This window comes from Stomoxys calcitrans, chromosome 1, assembly GCF_963082655.1.
Source record: "Stomoxys calcitrans chromosome 1, idStoCalc2.1, whole genome shotgun sequence".
Classification (NCBI taxonomy): Eukaryota; Metazoa; Arthropoda; class Insecta; order Diptera; family Muscidae; genus Stomoxys; species Stomoxys calcitrans.
The window spans coordinates 56,704,160-56,727,331 of NC_081552.1; the positions used below are offsets into that span (position 1 = coordinate 56,704,160).

The following is a 23,172-nucleotide window of genomic DNA, read 5'->3' on the forward strand; positions in this document are numbered from 1 at the left end:
TGGACCGATCTGGGCCAAATTGGCAAAGGATGTCGAAGAGACCCTAAATCGGAGGATCGGTCTATATGGCAGCTATATCCACAACTGGATCGATCTGGGCCAAATTGACGAAGGATGTCGAAGGGCCGAAGACAACTCAATGTCAGAAATTTCAGCAAAATCGGAAAATAAATGTGGCTTTTATGGTTCCAAGACTCTAAATCGGAGGATCGGTCTATATATCCAAAACTGAACAGATCTAGGCAAAATTGGCGAAGGATGTCGAAGGGCCTAAGACAAGTCACTGTCCGAAATTTCAGCAAAATCGGATAATAAATGTGGCTTTTATGGGCCTAAGACCCTAAATCGGCGGATCAGTCTATATGGAGGCTATATCTAGATATAGTACGATTTAGCCCATCTTCGAACTTAACATGCTTATGGACAAAAAAAGAATATGTGCAAAGTTTCAGCTCAATATCTCAATTTTTGAAGACTGTAGCGTGATTTCAACAGACAGAAGGACGGACATGTCTAGATCGTCTTAGATTTTTACGCTGATCAAGAATTTATATACTTTATAAGGTCGGAAATGGATATTTCGATGTGTTACAAACGGAATGACAAAATGAATATACCCCCATCCTTCGGTGGTGGGTATAACAAGTAAAAGCGTGCTAAATTCGGCCGGGCCGAATCTTATGGGGGTATATAAGATTCGGCCCGGCCGAATTTAGCATGCATCGCTTTTGTCGAGTTCTTTCCCCGGCATCTCTTCTTAGGCAAAAAAAAAAAGGATATAAGAAAAGATTTGTTCTGATATTAGAGCGATATCAAGATATGGTCCGGTTTGGACCACAATTAAATTATATGTTTGAGACCTGTGTAAAATGTCAGCCAGTTCGAATAAGAATTGCACCCTTTGGGGGCTCAAGAAGTAAAATAGAGAGATCGATTAAAATGTTAGCTGTATCGGGCTATAGACCGATTCAGACCATAATAAACACGTATGTTGATGATCAAGAGAGGATCCGTCGTACAAAATTTCAGGCAAATGGGATAATAATTGCGAACTCTAGAGGCTCAGGAATTCAAGATCCCAGATCGGTTTATATGGTAGCTATACCAGGTTATGAACCGATTTAAACCTTATTTGACACAGTTGTTGAAAGTTAAAACAAAATACGTCACGAAAAATTGCAGCCAAAGCGGATAGGAATTGCGCCCTCTAGAAGTCAAGTCCCCAGATCTGTTTATATGACAGCTATATCAGGTTAGGAACTGATTTGAACCATACTTGGCACAGTTGTTGGACATCATAACAAAATACTTCGTGCAAAAATTCATTCAAATCGGATAAGAATTGCGGTTATGAACCGATTTGAACCATACTTGGCACAGTTGTTGGATATCATAACAAAACACTATGTGCAAAATTTCATTCCAAACGGATAAGAATTTCGCACTCTAGAGGCTCAAGAAATCAAGACCCAAGATCGGTTTATATGGCAGCTATATCAGGTTAATGACCGATTTGAATCATACTTTTCACAGTTGTTGGATATCATAACTAAACACGTCAAGCGAAATTTCATTCCAATCGGATAAGAATTGCTCACTCTAGAAGCTCTAGCAGCTCTAGCTATATCAGGTTAATGACCGATTTGAACCATACTTGGCACAGTTGTTGGATGTCATAACAAAACACGTCGTGCCAAAATTCATTCAAATCGGATAAGAATTGCGCCCTCAACAAGCTCAAGAAGTCAAGACCCAAGATCGGTTTATATGACAGCTACATCAGGTTATTAACCGATTTGAACCATACTTGACCGAAGACCGGTTTATATGGCAGCTATATCAGGTTATGGACCGATTTGAACTATACTTAGCACAGTTGTTGGATATCATAACAAAACACGTCGTGCAAAAATTTCATTCTAATCGGACAAGAATTTCGCACTCTAGAGGCTCAAGAAGTCAAGACCACCACATGGCCCATTTACAATACCAACCGACCTTCACTAATAAAATGTATTTGTGCAAAATTTCAAGCGGCTAGCCTTACTCCTTCGGAAGTTAGCGTGCTTTCGACAGACAGACGGACGGACACAACAAGTAAAAGCGTGCTAAGTTCGGCCGGGCGTGCTAAGTTCGGCCGGGCCGAATTTTATATACCCTAAGTTCGGCCGTTCCGAATCTTATATACCCTCCACCATGGATCGCGTTTGTCGGGTTCTTTTTCCGGCATCTCTTCTTAGGCAAAAAGTTATATAAGAAAAGATTTGCTCTGCTTTTAGAGCGATATCAAGATATGGTCCGGTTTGGACCACAATTAAATTATATGTTGGTGACCTGTGTAAAATGTCAGCCAATTCGAATAAGAATTGCGCCCTTTGGGGGCTCAAGAAGTAAAATAGAGAGATCGATTTATATGGGAGCTGTATCGGGCTATAGACCGATTCAGATCATTATAAACACATATGTTGATGGTCATGAGAGGATCCGTAGTACAAAATTTCAGGCAAATCGGATAATAATTGCGATCTCTATAGGCTCAAGAAGTCAAGACCCCAGATCTGTTTATATGACAGCTATATCAGGTTATGGACGGATTTAAACCATACTTGCTAAAGTTGTCCGATATCATAACAAAACTCGTCGTGCAAAATTTCATTCCAATCGGATAATAATTGCGACCTCTAGAGGCTCAAGAAGTCAAGACCCAAGATTGGTTTATATGACAGCTACATCAGGTTATTAACCGATTTGAACCATACTTGACACAATTGTTTGATATCATAACGAAACACGTCGTGCAAAAATTCATTCCAATCAGATAAGAATTGCGTACTCTAGAGGCTCAAGAAATCAAGACCCAAGATCGGTTTATATGGCAGCTAAATCAAAACATAGACCGATATGGCCCATTTACAATACCAACCGACCTACACTAATAAGAAGTAATTGTGCGTAATTTCAAGCGGCTAGCTTTACTCCTTCGGAAGATAGCGTGCTTTCGACAGACAGACAGTCGGACGGACGGATGGACAAACGGACGGACATGGCTAGATCGACATAAAATGTCGCGACGATCAAGAATATATATACTTTATGGGGTCTCAGACGAATATTTCGAGTAGTTACAAACAGAATGACGAAATTAGTATACCCCCCATCCTATGGTGGAGGGTATAGAAACTTCATCAAAATACTGAATGTGATTCGCCAAACTATCACTATAAAACTAAGATATTAACAAAGGCAGGTATATTTTGAAGGGTTCAAAGATTAAGATCGGCCTATAAATAATGTGTTGGCAAGCAGTTCAAAATTCCGCTTCGACTTTAACTTAATGTCACCGCCGATGCGCTAGTTGCTACACTCAGTAGCTACCACAATTTTCAATAAAAGTTTGAGGTATTGTAAAGCTTCTGTCAACAAACTGACTCTTTTTATTATATTTTTCAAACAAACAACATTAAAGGAACAAGCTAGTCTACTTAGTTTCATCAAAAGTTTCTTATAAATACGAGTATAACAAGTTATCATATTACAGTTCGGCCAACCTGACAATATGATTGCCCACAATCATGATATAAAAATTGTGTATATTATATAAGTGTGACCAATAACATAAATCTATAACCTAGGTGTCAACCATTTCCGAAGTCGCTTTGCTTCAATTATACCCTTATATGGGATCTGTGTCAGTTGACAATTGTCAACATCTCTCACAACGTAGCGATCATTATCTAATACTTTTTCAATAATGTAGGGACCACGATATTTTTCACAAAATTTCTTATTCTTCCCAACTGTATTGTCAATATTCATAATAACAACATAATCACCCTCATCGTAACGTTTTGCCGGTTCATGATGTTTGGAAAAGTATAATTCGTTGTAGTTCTGAGATCGCTGTATAGAATTCAATGCCTTAACCCTCATATCCCTCAAATTTAGTTTCTCCTCATTACTCATTTTCTTATCTAGATATTCCGACAGCTTATCTACCACCACCCCTCGTTGATTCGTTCCAAAGAGTAACTTCGCTGGGGTTTCCTTTGTAGAACTGTGAACACAGTTATTGATAGCATATTCCACCTGGGACAATTTCAATGACCAATCGGAATGATCTATTGGGTCACTCAATTTGCTCAACATGGACTTAATAATACGATTTACACGCTCAACCTGCCCATTTGCTTGTGGAGAGGCAACCGCCACCTTAACATGATTAATATTATTTTTCAAAATGAATTCAGAAAACTCCAATGACGTAAAACATGATCCTCTGTCCGAGATTAGGCGTCTTGGTCTACTGTAATAACTAAAATACTTTTCGAGAGAACAACAAACCTCCTTAGTGCTCGTCGAATTTACAGGATAAAGTCGAACAAATTTTGTAAAAGAATCAACTACCACTAAAATGTGTTTTCTTTTCGATTTTAATGATGGAAGTGGTCCGAAGTGATCCACGTGTATCGTATCGAATGGCTCCGCCACCTTTGGAATGCTGTACATGTTCTGTTGGTTTATTCTAGCTGGAGCAGCATAAATGATACATTTTATACAATTCTTAATGAAGCTATCTATCTTATGGCGCATGTCTGGGAACCAAAAATTCTCTCGAATCTTATAATAACATTTATCTGTCCCCAGGTGTCCAAGCTTCTCATGTATCATTCTTATCACATTATCTTCCATTTCCTTTGGGACATATAAACAAACGGTTGCACCCACTTTCTTAAATAAGAGACCGTCTATTAGGTCAAAATCACATATCTCTTCCTTTTCCAAACGTTTACATAAGTCCTCAATAACAGGATCTCTAGCTTGGGTCAGTTGAATTTGGACATCGAGTTGATTCGAATCTACAGAGCAAATCATGTTACATCCCACATGAGGGGATATTTCCTTTTCTATACATCTGCTTAACATATCCACATGACCCACAGAAGAACCCTTCCTGTGTTTGATAGAATAGTCATAGTTCTCTAGTTCCAATGCCCAGCGGGATATCCGAGGATTGTTCAAGGTCATTGTAAGTGAATTGCAATCTGTGACTATGGTAAAATGTAATCCTTCTAAATACACACGAAACCGGCGCAACGCGTAAATAATTGCGAGGGTTTTCAGTTCGAAGCTATGATATCTCGATTCTGCATTGGTTGTAGCCTTTGAAAAAAATGCTACGGAGTGGAACTTTTTATCATCCTGACGCTGCATCAATATTGCTCCGAATCCATGAGAACTTGCATCACAATGTAACTCCGTATCGCTTTTAGGGTTATAGATAGCTAATACTGGGGCCCGAAGTAAACGAGACTTTAATTCACTAAAGGCCTTTACACATTCTTCAGAGAAAACGAATTTTTTCTCCTTACGAAGCAAATCTAACAATGGCCTTGCGATATTTGAGAATGACGGAACGAATTTCCTAAAGTAGGAAAACAACCCAAGACAAGTTTGTAATTCCCTATGATTCCTTGGCATTGGTATTTGTTTCACAGCTCGCAAGTGATTTTCTGTCGGCCGTATACCTTTTGGGCTGATTAAGTATCCTAAATACTCTAAACTCTGATAACCAAATTTACATTTAGTTAACTTGATACGTAATCCGTACTCAAAAGCACGTCCAAGTACAACCGCCAATGTCTGAACATGAGAATCGAAATCAGAGGATGCAATCAATATGTCATCCATATATATAACCACTCTATGGTCCTCTATTAAGTCGCGAAATATACCATTTATAAAGCGTTGAAAGTTTGCTGGAGCATTCTTTAAACCAAATGGCATCTTCAAATACTCGTACTGTCCAAATGGGGTTACAAATGAAGTGTATGGAATTGAATCATTATGCATTTCTATGTTGAAAAATCCATCCTTCAAATCCATGAGGCTAAACCATTTTTTGCCTGATATGCTCTCAATACAGTCCTCGATGAGGGGTAAAGGAAAGTTATCCCTAATAGTCTTTTTGTTTAACGCTCGATAATCGACACACATCCGCGTTTCCCCTGTCTTTTTCTTTACCAACACAATTGCTGACGTGTATGGAGAATTGCTGTAACGTATTATTTTCCTTTCTAACAAATCACTAACAATCTTCTGCGTTTCCTCACGATCACGAACCGACAATCTACGGGGAGAGCAGTGTATTGGAATATCATCAGATAATTTAATCTGCATCCTATAATCAGATGACTTTTTATCAATTCCCTTTGGAGTTATATAACGATTATGAATAAGATCTTCTAAAGTCTTCTTCTGGAATGAATTGAACAAAGGATTTAGATCAATATCGTCCGTACGTATCACTTGGGAATTCACAGGACTATCATAAGAATTGCTTATCGTAGATGGTGTAGACACACATTTATTTTTCTTGTGGATTCAAATACTTCTATATCATTCGTAGTTTCCTTGACTTGAAGTAATTTTACATTAAATGCATGCATAAAGTTCCGTCCAAGAATCATTGGAACATGAATGCTCTCGTTCGGAACAACAAGTAATTCTATTTGTTTAGACGATTTTTTAAATTTTATTAAACAAGAAATATTTCCATATATTTTCAAAGGGGAATTGCCAACTCCAACATACGAAGTTGGTATTAAATTAATAATAATTAGTAATAAAGACATCTTAACTAAACTAATTGGGCTACCGGAATCTCTCAAGCACGAAATATTCGCAGAATTAGTATATTTGGATCCACAAGAATATTTAAAGGCCACACTTACCATTTGTGTTGTGTCTACAATATCATTACTACAAAATATGGGAGCAGTAACATTCATCCTTTTAGGACAATCCTTGTAAAAATGTCCCATTTGGAAACAATGGAAACAAGATCCCGGTGGACGTCGAGGCTTATTGCAGGTGTTCTTCATATGTCCAAATTGAGAGCAATTGAAACATCGTATGCCTTTAGTATTGTCACGGCCTTCTTTATGAGTACTGACTGTTTTTGACCTGCGTTTCTCGTATCTATCTATTCCATGCATCAATTCTTGTAATGAGTTTGATCCGTATAGAATGGATATGTTGTTGGTTTTATCTTCCATTCCGTCTATTATAATGTCAACCAGTTCTTGCTCGTTGATTTCGCCTTCTGCTGCAATAGTTTGCATTGCTACTATATAGGCAATACACGGCTCTGTTGGCTTCAACTTGCGCAAACGCAATTTTTGATAAACTTCTTCTTGCGTTACCGTTCTCTTGAAAATGTCTAAGAGCGATCTCTTCAACTCCTTATATTCTTTGTAATTTGAATTTTCCATGAACTCTCGCGCAGTTCCAACCAGCAAATATCTTAAGCACATATATTTTTCTTGGTCAGTCATATTTATAGTGTAGCTTTCAAAAGAGTTTATCCATTTTTCAATATTTCGTCCATCATTCCCAGAAAATTTCGGAACCATCATAGAGAGCTCGTCATAATTGGTATTTGTAGAAACCTTTTTTCCACCGTTTTCAAAAGATTCAATTTGGTTTCGAAGAGCCAACATTTCTTGCTTCAATCTCAAAACTCTAATTTCACTCTCTAGTTCATCAGCTTCACGGGATAAAACGCTTGAACGAATGAAAGGGTCTGTTACCTGTGATGGAACAGAAGGTCTAGAAAATTGTCCTCGAAGTAAGTTTGCAGGAACGGAAACTGAGGAATAATTGACGGAGGGTACGGAAGAAACAACACAAGAAGATACGGAAGGAGGTACGGAAGTTTGTGTTTGCGAAAGAACATCACAGGACACGCCAATTGCTCTATTGTTAAAAGCGACACCCAATGTATTTGTATTCATTAAATCGGAAATAACTGATGAAGTCCGGGCGGCAGAAACAGAAGCAGCAGTCCCTGAAGTACCAGGAAATTGTCTTTGAACTGTATTTACAGGAACGGAAGCAGAAGAATTATAGTCGGAAGGTACGGAAGAAATTACGGAAGGAGGCACTGAAGTCTGTGTTTGCCGAAGATTTGCACAGGATACGCCAATTTCGCTGTTATTAAAAGCGACACTCAATGTATTTCTAGATATTAAATCGGTTGAAGTCCGTGCGGCAGAAAAACAAGCGGCAGTTCCAAGAACCAATTCAGTTTGATTTGTGGACTCACCATTACATTGAAATGACTGAAGCAAATTTTCAGGATCGGCAGTTGCGGAATTAATAACGGGAGTTTCATTCAAAGTATTGGATGACATTGTAGTGACAGTTACAGATGAATCAGAAGAAACCACATTTCCAGAAGGCAATTCAGTCTGCTTTGATGGACCACCGTTAACTTGCAAAGAATCATATAATGTTCTCAATTGTGCAATTGACGCTGTTTCTGGAAATTCCACATTTGAAGCTTTCAAAGCTGAAAGAATTCTTTCTCGAGTAGGGCGTGAATCCATATTTAAAAAAAAAATTTTTTTTTTTTGAGTCTTCTTTTTTTTTTATTTATTTTTTTTTTTGGCAACCCCACACCTGAATTGTAAAGCTTCTGTCAACAAACTGACTCTTTTTATTATATTTTTCAAACAAACAACATTAAAGGAACAAGCTAGTCTACTTAGTTTCATCAAAAGTTTCTTATAAATACGAGTATAACAAGTTATCATATTACAGTATCTTTACCAATTTCACAATAACAGAAGAATTTTGCCAATTTTCGATTTTGAAAAAATATGGGGTGGGCCCCCAAAATAACATCCTGGCTACGTCCTTAATTGACATTAAGACCGATCTTCCGCTTTTGGGTCTTAAGCCGGTAAAAGCCGCATATATTGTCCGTTTACACTGAAATTTGGAACAGAGACTTTTACTTAGACCCTCGAAGTCGGACCAGATCTGGCGTTTTTACACATAGCGGCCATATATACCGATCTGCTGTTTTAAGGGTTTAAGCCCTTAAAAGTCTTTTTATTACCCAATTTTGAAACTGCGTATAAGGCTTTTCTCTGTGGATATTTTCATCAATCTCCAATATAACAGAAACTTTTTTCACATTTTATTTTATTAAAGAAATGTTTCCAAGTATTTTCAGAAAATCTTTTCACATGTCTGTATGAATGTATGATGTATGAATGTTTCCAAGCACGGCACTCAATAATCCTCCCGTTTTTTCCAATAATAAGTATTTTTTTTTTTGTTCGAGCTCGGTCAGAAATATCGACAAAATCTGCTGATAATAAGCCAATTATTATCAAAAGAAAATCTCTACCTATACTAGAAGGAAAAGAAAAGGACCCAGAACAAAATAAAATCGAAGCACAAGACTAATTGTATTAAACGAAGCCCCAGGGTATATTTTCAATTCCCTGAAGACTCCAAAAGAACATGATGTTACAGTTAAAATGTCGGAAGCGTCAAGTGAAATATTAACATAGTAATGCTCAACGTTGGCCAAGAGGCGAAATTAAATCTTTGTTATGTGCGTAAGCGGATTACAGCACCTAAAAGCACCCTGCCACCAGAGAGACACACACATGCACAGGCACCAATATAAAATCGCTTATGTAATAAATCATAAATGCTGCAGCAGTTAGGCCACCAAACAAAATGAGAAAGTTGGAGAACGGGAGAGTCAGCCATACAAGGTAAAGAGAATTGGATTTGTTTTTATATATTTCGATTTTTTTTGATAAGTGGTATTGTTGTAATAATGTTTCCATAACAGCCCCCTCAACGTAATGTATGAAACGAAGAAAATGCCTTACTCCACTTCAGCTAAAAAGGTCAATGGTGTATAATTTTTAAGTCTTATGAGATTTGACAGGGATATGGGTATGATGTGGATATGGATATGGTTAAATAATCATTTCGTTGTGTTTGGTCTGAGCGTGTGTGTGTGCATGAAAAATGGTTTTTGTCGGGTGAAAGGTTAATTTTGAAAAGTTTGATGAGGGAGACCATTATTAAGTCATAAAATATTTAGTGGTTGTCAGTACCACTTCTGAAGTCAATACCCTTTATTTATGCCATGCTACGGTGATAGAAGGCAGAGGAGACTAAATTAAATTTCGATTATTAAACACATCTCAGAAGAGATGTAATTATAAAAATGATCTTGGGCCTAAAGGGAAAAACTAGAAATTTGGCAACATTTAGAAAAAAGTTTGACAATATTTTTAATAGACAAACAATTTTTCACGAAAGTTTTATTATAAATTTGACAGATCTTCTTAAAAAATCACATTGCGTTGAGTTTACAAAATAAAATTGATATTTGCTTGTTTTCAAGGTCAATATCCAATAATTTTTATACCCACCACCATAGGAGGGGGTTATACTAATCTAGTCATTTCGTTTGTAATACCTCGAAATATTGATCTCAGACCATATAAAGTGTATATGGTCTTGATCGTTATGACATTCTGAGTCGATATTTCCTATCGATTTATAAATTGTGGGGTATTACAAATGGGATAGATTGGTTCAGTTTTGGATATAGCACCCATATAAACCGATCCCCACTTTTGACTTCTTCAGCCCTTTGAGGCACCAATTTTCACCTGATTTGGCTGTAATTTGTCACAAAAGCTTATGTTCTGACTTCCAACATCCAAGAAAAGTATGATTTCATTAAGTAGCCGTTAAGTGGAACGGAAGTATCTTCATATCGCTACTCAAAAAAAAAAAAAAACCGTATCCCGGAATAGGTACTACGTATTACGAAAAATGTTAAAGCCTTTTTACTCCAAAAGGGCTCAAAGACCCAACAGCTGCGATGGTATCATGTTGTCCTCCCCTCCTATAGGTGTGGGTGGCTTGGCACCTTTAGTCGTGAGTAACACACACACAAGCACACAACTAGTCGTCAGACTAACAAATGATGAACAAACCAGGGGGATGCACAGTTCGTCCCCAGCTCTTAAGTAAAGGTGGTGTTTCCGACTCAGATTCAGACAGCGACAGTGTCAATAAAAAAGTCATCGTATCCGAATCGATAGATCATGGCAGCGGGATGACACCAGAAATGAGCGATGTCTTTGCTAAGCTCACAAGCAGACCGAGAAAGCGATCCGGGATACGAAGAAGGAGATAGAGGAGTCTTCACGGGCAACGTAATCGGGTGAAAGTGCAGGATGCTGGAAGGGGTGCAATGACATTCCAAGCACTTCTACGGAAGCTGGAAATCAGATCTCCCGAAGAGCATATCACTGCTAAAATACAGAAGGAAAAAAGGGCTCCGCACTTTCAAATACTCTAGGAGAACTAAGCCAGCCCTCCCCCAATGGAGACTCCAGTCAGGATCCTGCCGAAGGAGACAAAGTCGCAATAGGAATGAAGGAAGCACACACGAGTCTTGGAGTACTATGTCCAAAAAAGAGAATGGTAAGGAGCCGCCCTCTTACGTCTGAGTGGCAAGGAAGCACAACAGAGATGAGCGGACTTAAGCAGCCATCAATATCGGTAGTACATCCGATAGGATTTCACCAGATCATTGGTCCCAAGCAGAGGATCTGGTTAACGAGCGAATTTTCGAACATGTGTTGAACTCTCTAGAGGGACCACCCATACAAATAATTAGCTGCGAGTATAGAGGGGACATCTTTATGCTGCGTTTTAGGTTAGCGGAATGAAACCGTTAAAAAGCTCGTCAGAGGTATCCACGCTCCCTGGGAGAGCGCAAAGTTCGACATAGTGAGAAAGATGGACATCCCCCAGCTCACAAAGGCGAGGGTCTTCATCTACCTATCGTGAGATTTGACCGTCAAACAAGTAAAAGCGTACTAAGTTCGGCCGGGCCGAATCTTGGGAACCCACCACCATGGATTCTGTTAAAATATGGGAGCTATATCTGGTAATAGACCGATTTGGACCGTACTTCACACAGTTGTTAAGAGACATAACAGAACACTATGTTCAGCCAAATCAGACAAAAATGGCGGATTCCAGGGGCTAAAAAAGTCAAATAAGGAGATAGATTTATATGGGAGCTATATCCAAATCTGAACCGATATGACCCATTTGCAATCCCCTACGACTTACATTAATATTATTTAGTATTTGAGCAAAATTTCAAATTGATTGCTTTAGGCGTTCGGCCGCAATCGCGATTTCGACAGACGGACGGATGGACACTGCTAGATCGAGCCAGGATGTCGAAACAATCAAGAATATACTTTACTAGCTGAACCGGGCCCACTCCGCTGCGCCTTCTTTTACTTTATATGGAACAAAATTATCCTTTGAGTATTTATTTTCGACAATTAAAGAGCTTTAAGTGAAATACCATGCTACGAAAATAATATGTGTATATCGCAAAAGCATAACAATATAAATGCCTTTATCTGCATCCCATATGATCTTTACTTCGCTCCCAGGGTTTAGGGTCATTAACGTTTGTGTGTTAGATATACTCCATTATTAAGTCTTTATTTCAGCTCGATATTGTCATGATGTCCGATTTAGGGGTGTTTTCGGGGTTGAGGTGGTCCATTAGACCTTGGCCCAGAAAGAACAAGTAAAAATGCGTTAAGTTCGACCGGGTCGAATTTTGGATGCCCTCCACCTCGGGTATATATGTAAACTACCTTTCGTCAAAACCAGGTGCAAAATTCATACCTTATGCCCCATAGCAGCTAAATCAATATGGACCAAATACTTAAAAGTAAAAGTCATTGTTCAATTGTATATAACAAAATATTGGTCTTTTTGTAGCTATATCTAAAAATAAACCGATCTGAACTATATACGACACGAATGTCGAAAAGCATAACATAAGTCAGTCTGTCAAATTTCAGTGAAATCGGATTAAAAATGCGCCTTTTATGGGGTCAAGACTTTAAATCGAGAGATCGGTCTATATGGCAGGTATATGCAAATCTTGATCAATCTCGACCAAATTGCAGAAATATGTGGAGGGGCTTAACTTTGTCCCAAATTTCGGTAACATCGGACAATAAATGCGCCTTTTATGCGCCCAAAACATTAAATGAAGAGATCGGTCTATATGGCTGCTGTAACCAATTCTGAAACGATCTGAGCCAAATTGTCGAAGGATTTTGAAGGGCCTAACACAACTCTCTGTCCCAAAATTTAAGCAAAATCGGATAATAAATGTGGCTTTTATTGGCCTAAGACTCTAAATCGGCGGATCGGTCTATATGGGGGCTATATCAAGATATAGTCCGATATAACCCATCATCGAACTTAACCTGCTTATGGACAAAAAAAGAATCTGTGCAAAGTTTCAGCTCAATATCTCTATTTTTGAAGACTGTAGCGTGATTTCAACAGACAGACGGACAGACGGACGGACATGTCTAGATCGTCTTAGATTTTTACGATGATCAAGAATATACATAATTTATGGGGTCGGAAATGGAATGACAAAATTAACATACCCCCATCCTTCGGTGGTGGGTATAAAAATCAGCATCGTGCTCTTTTCTCAAATACCATTGATTTAAACCCCATATTGCCATTGGTTTAAGTGGAGTTTATAGGATGAGGCGTCCTCAAATATTTGGCCCCAAAATTTTTACTCTTTGGGGGTGTTTTGGGAATGGGGCGGTGCCCCAATTACATGGTCCCAAATTTGGATATCAGATTCGTATTCTATTTCCAAATACCTTTATTTGAGCCCCATATTGCGATGGTCAGTAAATAATTGTTGTTTGTGGGGTATTTTAGGAAAGGGTAGACCCCCAATACCTTTCATTTGAGCCCCACATTGACAAGGTTGGTAAATATGACCGATTTAGGGGTGAATTGGGGAGTGTGGTGGTCCCCTAAACGTTTAGCCCTGAAAATATATCATCATCGTGCTCTTCTCTCAAACATCATTTATGCCATTGGCCTCACAATTGGATATCAAATTCCTTTTCTAATCTCAAATACCTTTCATTTAAACCCCATATTGCAAAAGTCAGCAAATAAGTTCGGTTTAGAGAATGGGCCCGAAAAACTATTAGCATGGAGATCCACTCCCTTTAAGACCCAAAATTGTCATGGTGAGCAAATATGTCCTATTGTGGTGTTGTTAGGGGGGTGGGACGTTCCCAAGGCACTTAGTCCCGAATGTTGATATCAGATTCGTGGTCTACTCCCAAATACTAAACACCTTTCATTTGAGCCCATGTTCCTATTGTAGTAAATTTATCCTGTTTGGGGGTTGTTTTGGGGAATATCACTCATTTGAGTCCCAAATTGCCAAGGTCGGTAAATATGTCCGATTTAGGGGTGTTTTGGGGGTTGCGGTGGTCCCCCAAACAGATAGTCCGGCAATTGAATAGCACATACGTTTTCTACTCTTAAATAACTTTCATTTGAGTCCGATATTGTCATTATTGGTCTATATATATATTTGGTAGGTTTTGGGGGTGCGGCTACCCCCTAGGTAACCCATTCGAAATTTGGATACCAATTTTTTTATCATACCCACCACCGAATTATGGGGGTATATTCATTTTGTCATTCCGTTTGCAGCATACCGAAATATCCATTTCCGGCCCTATAAAGTATATATATTCTTGATCAGCGTAAAAATCTAAGACGATCTAGACATGTCCGTCCGTCTGTCTGTTGAAATCACGCTACAGTCTTTAAAAATTGAGATATTGAGCTGAAACTTTGCACAGATTCTTGTTTTGTCCATAAGCAGGTTAAGTTCGAAGATGGGCTATATCGGACTATATCTTGATATAGCCCCCATATAGACCGATCCGCCGATTTAGCGTCTTAGGCCCATAAAAGCCACATTTATTATCCGATTTTGCTGAAATTTGGGACAGTGAGGTCCAGATTTGGATATAGCTGCCATATAGACCGATCCTTCGATTTATGGTCTTAGGTCCATAAAAGCCACATTTATTATCCGATTTTGCTGAAATTTGGGACAGTGAGTTGCGTTGAGCCCTTCGACATCCTTCGTCAATTTGGCCTAGATCGGTCCAGATTTGGATATAGCTGCCATATAGATCGATCCTCGTTTTATGGTGTAAGGCCCATAAAAGCCACATTCATTATCCGATTTTGCTGAAATTTGGGACAGTGAGTTGCGTTGAGCCCTTCGACATCCTTCGTCAATTTGGCCTAGATCGGTCCAAATTTGGATATAGCTGCCATATAGACCGATCTCTCGATTTAAGATTTTGGACCCATAAAAAGCGCATTTATTGTCCGATGTCGCCGAAATTTGGGACAATGACTTGTGTTGGGCCCTTCGATATTTGTCTTCATTTTGGCTCAGATCGGTCCAGATTTGGATATAGCTGCCATATAGACCGATCTCTCGGTTGAACAATGACTTGCACTTATAAGCATTTGGTCTAAATCGGGTGATATCTATAGAGCTGCTATGGGGCATAAGGTATGCATTTTTCACTGGATTTTGACGAAATGTGGTTCACATATATACCCGAGGTGGTGGGTATCCAAAGTTCGGCCCGGCCGAACTCAACGCCTTCTTACTTGTTTTTGTCCATAAGTAGGTTAAGTTAGAAGATATGTTATATCGGACTATATCTTTTAAGGTTTTGGGCCAATAAAATTCACATTTATTGTCCGATGTCGCCGCAATTTGGGACAGTGATTTGTGTTAGGTCCCTTCGACATCCTTCTTCAATTTCACTCAGATCGGTCCAGATTTGGATATAGTTACCATATAGACCGATCTCCCGATTTAATGTTTTGGGCTCATGAAAGGCGTTTTTTTTCCGATGTTGCCGAAATTTGGGGCAGTGAGTTTAGTTAAGCCCCTTGATATACTTCTGCATTTTGGCACAGATCGGTCCAGATTTGGATATAGCTGCCATATAGACCTATCTCTCGATTTAATGTTTTGGACCCATAAAAGGCGCATTTATTTCCCAATGTTGCCGAAATTTTGGACAGAGATTTAAGCCCCTCCACATATTTCTGCAATTTGGTCTAGATCGATCAAGATTTGCATATAGCTGCCATATAGCATTTATTGTCCGATGTCGCTGAAATTTGAGACAGTGCTTTGTGTTGGCTTTTCGACATTTTTGTGCAACGTGGCCCTAATCGGTCCAGATTTGGATATAGCTGCCATGTAGACCGATATCTCGATTTAAAGTCTTGACCCCATAAAAAGCGCATTTATAATCCGATTTCACTGAATTTGATACAGTGACTTATGTTAGGCTTTTCGACATCCGTGTCGTATATGGTTCAGATCGGTTTATTTTCAGATATAGCTACTGTACTTATTAGTATTTGGTCCGAATCGGAACATATTTTGATATAACTGATATGGGACTAAGGTATGGAATTTTCACCGAATTTTGATGAAAGGTGGTTTACATATATACCCGAGATGGTGGGTATCCACCGGCCGAACTTAACGCCTTTTTACTTGTTTTGCCTAAGAAGAGATGCCGGGAAAAAAATTCGACAAATACGATCCATGGTGGAGGGTATATAAGATTCGGCCCGGCCCAACTTAGCACGCTTTTACTTATTTCTTCTTTAACACCAGTTCAAGAACCACCAAAAACATAATTTAAACTAAGGGCTTATGTTGGCTGTTTGTATGGTGTTCACTTCACTCATTCTTCCTACCTGTCGACCTCTTCAAGTTCGCTATGCGTGTCCCTCGCGATTTATGACCACCTCTGGCACTAACGAACCGTATTAAGGAACTTCCAATACTCTCACTTTCGCTCCATGGCAGCTCATGAGTTAGATAGTGGGGTCATTTGGCGACCCTTAGATATAAAGGAAATTGAAATAGCTTTTGGGTGTGAAGCATACAAATCCAACTAAATAGCATCTGAGAAAAAATTGAAGCAGAAGAGCTTTTCCATTTAATTTGGTTCCCACAAAGGAAAACACGCAATTAAGAAAATATGCTGGGCATTCAAATTAAATGGTACTTAAAAAGCATCAAAAGAGAGGAAGCAAGCACAAAGGTTTAGTGTTACCAGCATCTGGGTGATAAGAATGAAGCACTAGACTCTTGGTTACTCGTGTTTTCCTTTTACGCTGAAGTCTACCTTGACATTTGATTGCTAATCCCATTTATTGAAATAACAACTAATTGGATAGAATGTCTAAAAAGGGAATGTATGCCATAAGGTATGAGAAGATTAGGGTTCCTAAGGAAGAGAGGATGAGGAACATCTGCAGATTAAATTGAAAACCAATTAAATGAAAGACATATTTTCGGATAAGTAAAGCAAAAAAAAAAAAAACAGGACTTAGACTTACGGCCCACCATTTTATCAATGGGCCCAACTTCACTGCATGGAAGTCAGCAAAATATCTCGTGGCAATGGAGAGCATATTTAATAAATTAAATGTGATTATCTTTCACCTTATGTACCCTTATATACCCTCCACTATTGAGCCTTATAGGGGCTCAAGAAGCATAGTCGGGAGATATGTTTATGTGGGATCTGCATCAAGCTGTAAATCGATACAGACCATAATGGACAGGTATGTTGAAGGTCATGGAAGAAGCCGTTGTACACAATTTCTGCGAAATCAGATGAGAATTGCGCCCTCTAGAGGCTCAATATGTCAAGACCCAGATCGGCTTATATGGCCGCTTTATCATATTATGTACGGATTTGATAATACCTAACACAGTTGTTGGAAGTCATAACAAAACACCTCATGCAAAATTTCAGCTAAATCGCATGAGAATTGCGCCCTCTAGAGGCTCAAGAAGACAAGACCCAAGACCGGTTTATATGGCAGCAATGCCAGGATATGAACCAATTTGAGTCATGGTTAGCACAGTTGTTGGAAGTAATACCAAAACACCACGTGCAAAATTATAGCCAAATCGGATAAGAATAGCGCCTAGAGGCTCAAGAAGTCAAGTGCCAACATGGGTTTATATTGGAAGCTATATCTAAACATGGACCAATTTGGCTAGATCGACTCAAAATGTCATGCCGATCAAGAATATATATATTTTATTGGGTCTAAGGTGTATATTTTGAGGTGTTACAAACAGAATGACGAAATTAGTATACCCCCATCCAATGGTGGAATGTATACAAATTCTCGCTAAACATGAGTGAAACAAACATCCTTATAACATCAAGCCAATCGTCTTCTAATGGTACGTTTTAAGCACTTTGTAGCAGACTCACATAACCTGTCAAACAAGTTTTATTTTCAAAGAAAAATGTATTTCAAAGTGGTTACGTAGCCTACTTTGAGAAAGAAGTAAAAAAAAATCCCCCCATAGATATTTCCCGGATGCGTGTTGGAGCCTTTGAATGTTATTTAACTTGGTTTGTTATGGTGTTAATGCTGTAATTATGCCCAAAACTGTCTACGATGAATTTCTTCTGCCCCCGCTAACAAAAGAACATATTGACACTTTAACACTTGCTGGTGATGGGAAAGTACATGACAATGGTTTTGGTGGAATAGGCATGAGGGAGACCACTAAATATTTTATTAGAAACTCCGAAAATTTCCACGTGCACACATTTCTGTGTGGAGAAGGTTTGCGGAAATGAGAAAAGACATCTTCCTGCTCCCATTAAATCATTCATTCGCCATTTCTTCCAAGCTTTTAAATATGAATGACATCTATATTGTATTTTTAATATTATTTCATTGTGACAGCTATGTGTTGTGAATACTAATGGGCGTTTTATTTATGAAAAATGCCTTCATATTTTGATGCTTGCATAATTAAACATAGGGTATGTCGCTCTAAGGAACTGAAAAAATTTGAAAGTTTACAACTAAAAACACATCTAGTTCGCTAGAGCCGAACCACAACAATGGATATATGTACTATGTCCAACTATACCCACCACCATAGGATGGGAGTATACTAATCTAGTCAATCAGTTTGTAAAACCTCGAAATATTAATTTGCGATCCCATAAAGTTAGATATTCCTGACCGTTTCCACATTCTAAGTCGATCTAGCCATGTTCGTCCGTCCGTCACTCTGTCTGTGGAAATCGCGATAGCGGTCAAACGCGTAAAACTAGAACCTCGAAGTTTTGTACAGATACTTCTTATTGATCTAGGTCAATGGGGATTGCAATCGGTGCAGATATGGATATGTCGTCAATATAAAGTGGTCCTTCGCTTTGACTTCTTGAGCCGCTAGAACACGAATTTTTATAATCCGATTTGGGTGGAACGACTTCCAATAAACGTGACAAGTATGGTACAAAACGGTGTAGAACCTGATATAGCTCCTCTGAAAACCGGTCTCCTGATTTGACGTTGGGCCTCCGGGAACTGCAATTGTAGTTCGAATTGGTTGCAATTTTGCACGAAGTGTTTTGTTTCGACTTCCAACATCCATAGTTTGTCTTGTCCAAATCAGAGTATAATCTGATATATCTGCCATATAAGCCCATCTCCTGATTAATCTTCTACGGCCTCAGGAAGCTAAAGAAGCTTTAGCTGATTTGAAAGAAGTTCATTTGTGCAAATTTTTAGTATAGTATATGGTGGTGGGTTCTCAAGATGCCGAACTTAGCACGCTTTTACATGATATTCCTTTGTCACTGAGCCAACTCATTTATTAGCTTACAGTGCCTTGCTAACACTTTCACCACTTTCCATTGCTGCAACAATACATTTTATTATATATCACATTTATTGAAATGTCCCATTTATTTATAATTTTATTTCTCATCTACCAAAAAGAATTCTTCTTAAATTCAAAATTTACTCTGAACGTAAATTTGTTGCCTCCTTTCACAAACAATGCTAACAGCCAAAGAACTTCAGAGGCACGCACATGCGCAGCATCGAAAACGTGTGCAAGAAGCGAAGACCATCATTGACACCAAAGCTCCGCTATTGCATGCTGGTAATTTCTCAGGTTTTTCCAAAATGAAAGATGACATTCAAACCTTTAGGGAGAGGCATAAAACCAATGCCCAGCTTTTGGTACGCATGAATGAAATTTTTCGCCTTAAGGGTGTTACGGACTGCTTTCGCACCAAAGAAACTGCAGCAACACCTTCTTCTATACCCAGGCGTATTAAGGAAATGGAGAAAATCGAATCAACCAATATGATATTGGGTAAAAGAATATTGTGCGTGAAGCCAGAATTGGATACATGGCAGAAGATCAAGAAGCCCTTAAAGGCAAGGCAGGAAAAGCCAAATCACCAGCCTAAATTTTTGATACCTTGGGATATACTCAAAAAATATTCTTCTTTGAATGTATCAAAGTATGGCCCACGCTTGGATATTCTTATGCGTCCCAAAATTTGGTTGGAAGTGTCTATCAAAGAAGTTTGCCCAGTGGGTCGCTTGGTTATACATTTGCATACCGAGGCAGCTCCTGCTGTGGTCTTGGAATTAATGCGCCTATGTGGTAACCATCACAACAATAGTTTGTCATTTGTCAAAATTTTCCCCTCACTTTGGCTGGAAGCCCAATTGCAGCTGGGCGATAAGACTATGCTTTGCCGAACCCTGGAATACGATAAAAGAGCTTTGGATCATGGCAATTATGCAGGAGTATTATCCTTTTCTTTGGATCATTTGAATTTGCTTGAGGAAGACAAAGAAACCTCACTTATGTTTGCCATTAGTTTTAGACCTTTGGGGTTATTAAATGGACGACGTGTGGGTTTTGGTCATGTAATTGAGGGCCTGGATATATTAAATTTTATTCAAGCCTATGGCACTAAAAATGGCAAACCAACCAAAGAATTTGTGGTGTCAAAATGTGGTGTATTTGTGAATTAATAAAACATGTATGGCATTAATGTTAAGGATTTTTGTTTATTTCAGATTAAGAGGAAAATAGGCAGAAACTCATTCTCCTTATGTTGTCATTATACCCTACACCACCACTGTGGTACAGGGTATTATATTGGTTGCCCAAAAAGTAATTGCGGATTTTTCATATAGTCGGCGTTGACAAACTTTTTCACAGCTTGTGACTCTGTAATTGCATTCTTTCTTCTGTCAGTTATCAGCTGTGACTTTTAGCTTGCTTTAGAAAAAAAGTGTAAAAAAAGTATATTTGATTAAAGTTCATTCTAAGTTTTATTAAAAATGCATTTACTTTCTTTTAAAAAATCCGCAATTACTTTTTGGGCAACCTAATAACATTGTGCATTTATTTGCTACCTACCAGAAGGAGAAGAGCTAGATCCATTGATAAGTATACCGATCGGCTTGGAATCACTTACTTCACAAAATTAAGCACGATATGTTTTGATTGACGTCCCAAAATGTGTGCGAAATTTTATTAAAATCCAATTAGATTTAGATATGGCTCTCATATATATTTTTATACCCTCCACCATTAGATGGGGGGTATACTAATTTCGTCATTCTGTTTGTAACTACTCGAAATATTCGTCTGAGACCCCATAAAGTATATATATTCTTGATCGTCGTGACATTTTATGTCGATCTAGCCATGTCCGTCCGTCTGTCCGTCCGTCCGTCCGTCCGTCCGTCCGTCCGTCCGTCCGTCTGTCTGTCGAAAGCACGCTAACTTCCGAAGGAGTAAAGCTAGCCGCTTGAAATTTTGCACAAATACTTCTTATTAGTGTAGGTCGGTTGGTATTGTAAATGGGCCATATCGGTCCATGTTTTGATATAGCTGCCATATAAACCGATCTTGGGTCTTGACTTCTTGAGCCTCTAGAGTGCGCAATTCTTATCCGATTGGGATGAAATTTTGCACGACGTGTTTTGTTATGATATCCAACAACTGTGCTAAGTATGGTTCAAATCGGTTTATAACCTGATATAGCTGCCATATAAACCGATCTTGGGTCTTGACTTCTTGAGCCTCTAGAGGGCGCAATTCTTATCCGATCAGAATGAAATTTTGCACGATGTGTTCTGTTATGATATCAAACGACTGTGCCAAGTATGGTTCAAATCGGTCCATAACCTGATATAGCTGCCATATAAACCGATCTTGGGTCTTGACTTCTTGAGCCTCTAGAGTGCGCAATTCTTATCCGATTGAAATGAAATTTTGCACGACGTGTTTTGTTATGATACCCAATAACTGTGCCAAGTATGGTTTAAATCGGTCCATAACCTGATATAGCTGCCATATAAACCGATCTTGGGTCTTGACTTCTTAAGCCTCTAGAGGGCACAATTCTTATCCGATTGAAATGGAATTTCGCACGACGTGTTTTGTTATGATACCCAATAACTGTGCCAAGTACAGTCCAAATCGGTCCATAACCTGATATAGCTGCCATATAAACCGATCTTGGGTTTTGACTTCTTGAGCCTCTAGAGGGCACAATTCTTATCCGATTTGAATGAATTTTTGCACGAAGTATTTCGTTATGATATCCAACAACTGTGCCAAGTATGGTTGAAATCGGTTCATAACCTGATATAGCTGTCATATAAACAGATCTGGGGATTTGACTTCTTGAGCTTCTAGAGGGCGCAATTCCTATCCGATTTGGCTGAAATTTTGCATGACGTATTTTATTTTTACTTTCAACAACTGTGTCAAATAAGGTTCAAATCGGTTCATAACCTGATATAGCTGCCATATAAACCGATCTGGGATCTTGACTTCTTGACCCCCAGAGGTCGCAATTATTATCCGATATGCCTGCAATTTTGTACGATGGATCCTCTCATGACCATCAACAAACGTGTTTATTATGGTCTGAATCGGTCTATAGCCCGATACAGATCCCATATAAATCGTTCTCTCTATTTTACTTCGTGAGCCCCAATGGGCGCAATTCTTATACGAATTGGCTGAAATTTTACACATGTCTCCAACATATAATTTAATTGTGGTCCGAACCGGACCATATCTTGATATCGTTTTAATAGCAGAGCAACTCTTTTCTAATATCCTTTTTTGCCTAAGAAGAGATGCCGGGAAAAGAAGTCGACAAATGCGCTCCATGGTGGAGGGTATATAAGATTCGGCCCGGCCGAACTTAGCGCGCTTTTACTTGTTTAATTTTACCCTTCTCCGTAAATTTTTGTACTTAAATGTATGACTTCCATAGTCCTAGTTTCATCTGATATGGTCTTTCAAGGCTGTAGAAGCCACAATTTTGGTCCGATCTTAACTAAATTCATCATGAGATGTTTTATTTGACGTCCAAATACATATGAAAAATTTCATAAAAATCGGTTCCGATTTAGACATAGCTTCCATATATATCTTCCATCCGATATGACCTTTTAAGGCTATAAAAGCTGCAATTTTGGTTCGATCTTTATACAATTTAGCGTGAGGTGTTTTATTTGAAGTCCTAGACGTGTGCTAAATTTCAT

General features: G+C 38.7%; 1 protein-coding gene across 1 annotated transcript; it reads left to right on the forward strand.

Moving 5' to 3' along the window:
- The first annotated feature begins 19,549 nt into the window (after positions 1 to 19,549).
- Positions 19,550 to 20,660, forward strand: LOC106095074 (uncharacterized). The gene has a single exon (XM_059360697.1). It carries the CDS (start codon positions 19,639 to 19,641, stop codon positions 20,632 to 20,634), a length of 996 nt encoding a protein of 331 aa, XP_059216680.1. The 5' UTR covers positions 19,550 to 19,638; the 3' UTR covers positions 20,635 to 20,660.
- The last annotated feature ends 2,512 nt before the right edge of the window (positions 20,661 to 23,172 follow it).

Excerpts from the sequence above, each read along its gene's own strand:
- LOC106095074 (XM_059360697.1), top strand. The coding sequence starts at position 19,639 with ATGCTAACAGCCAAAGAACTTCAGAGGCACGCACATGCGCAGCATCGA.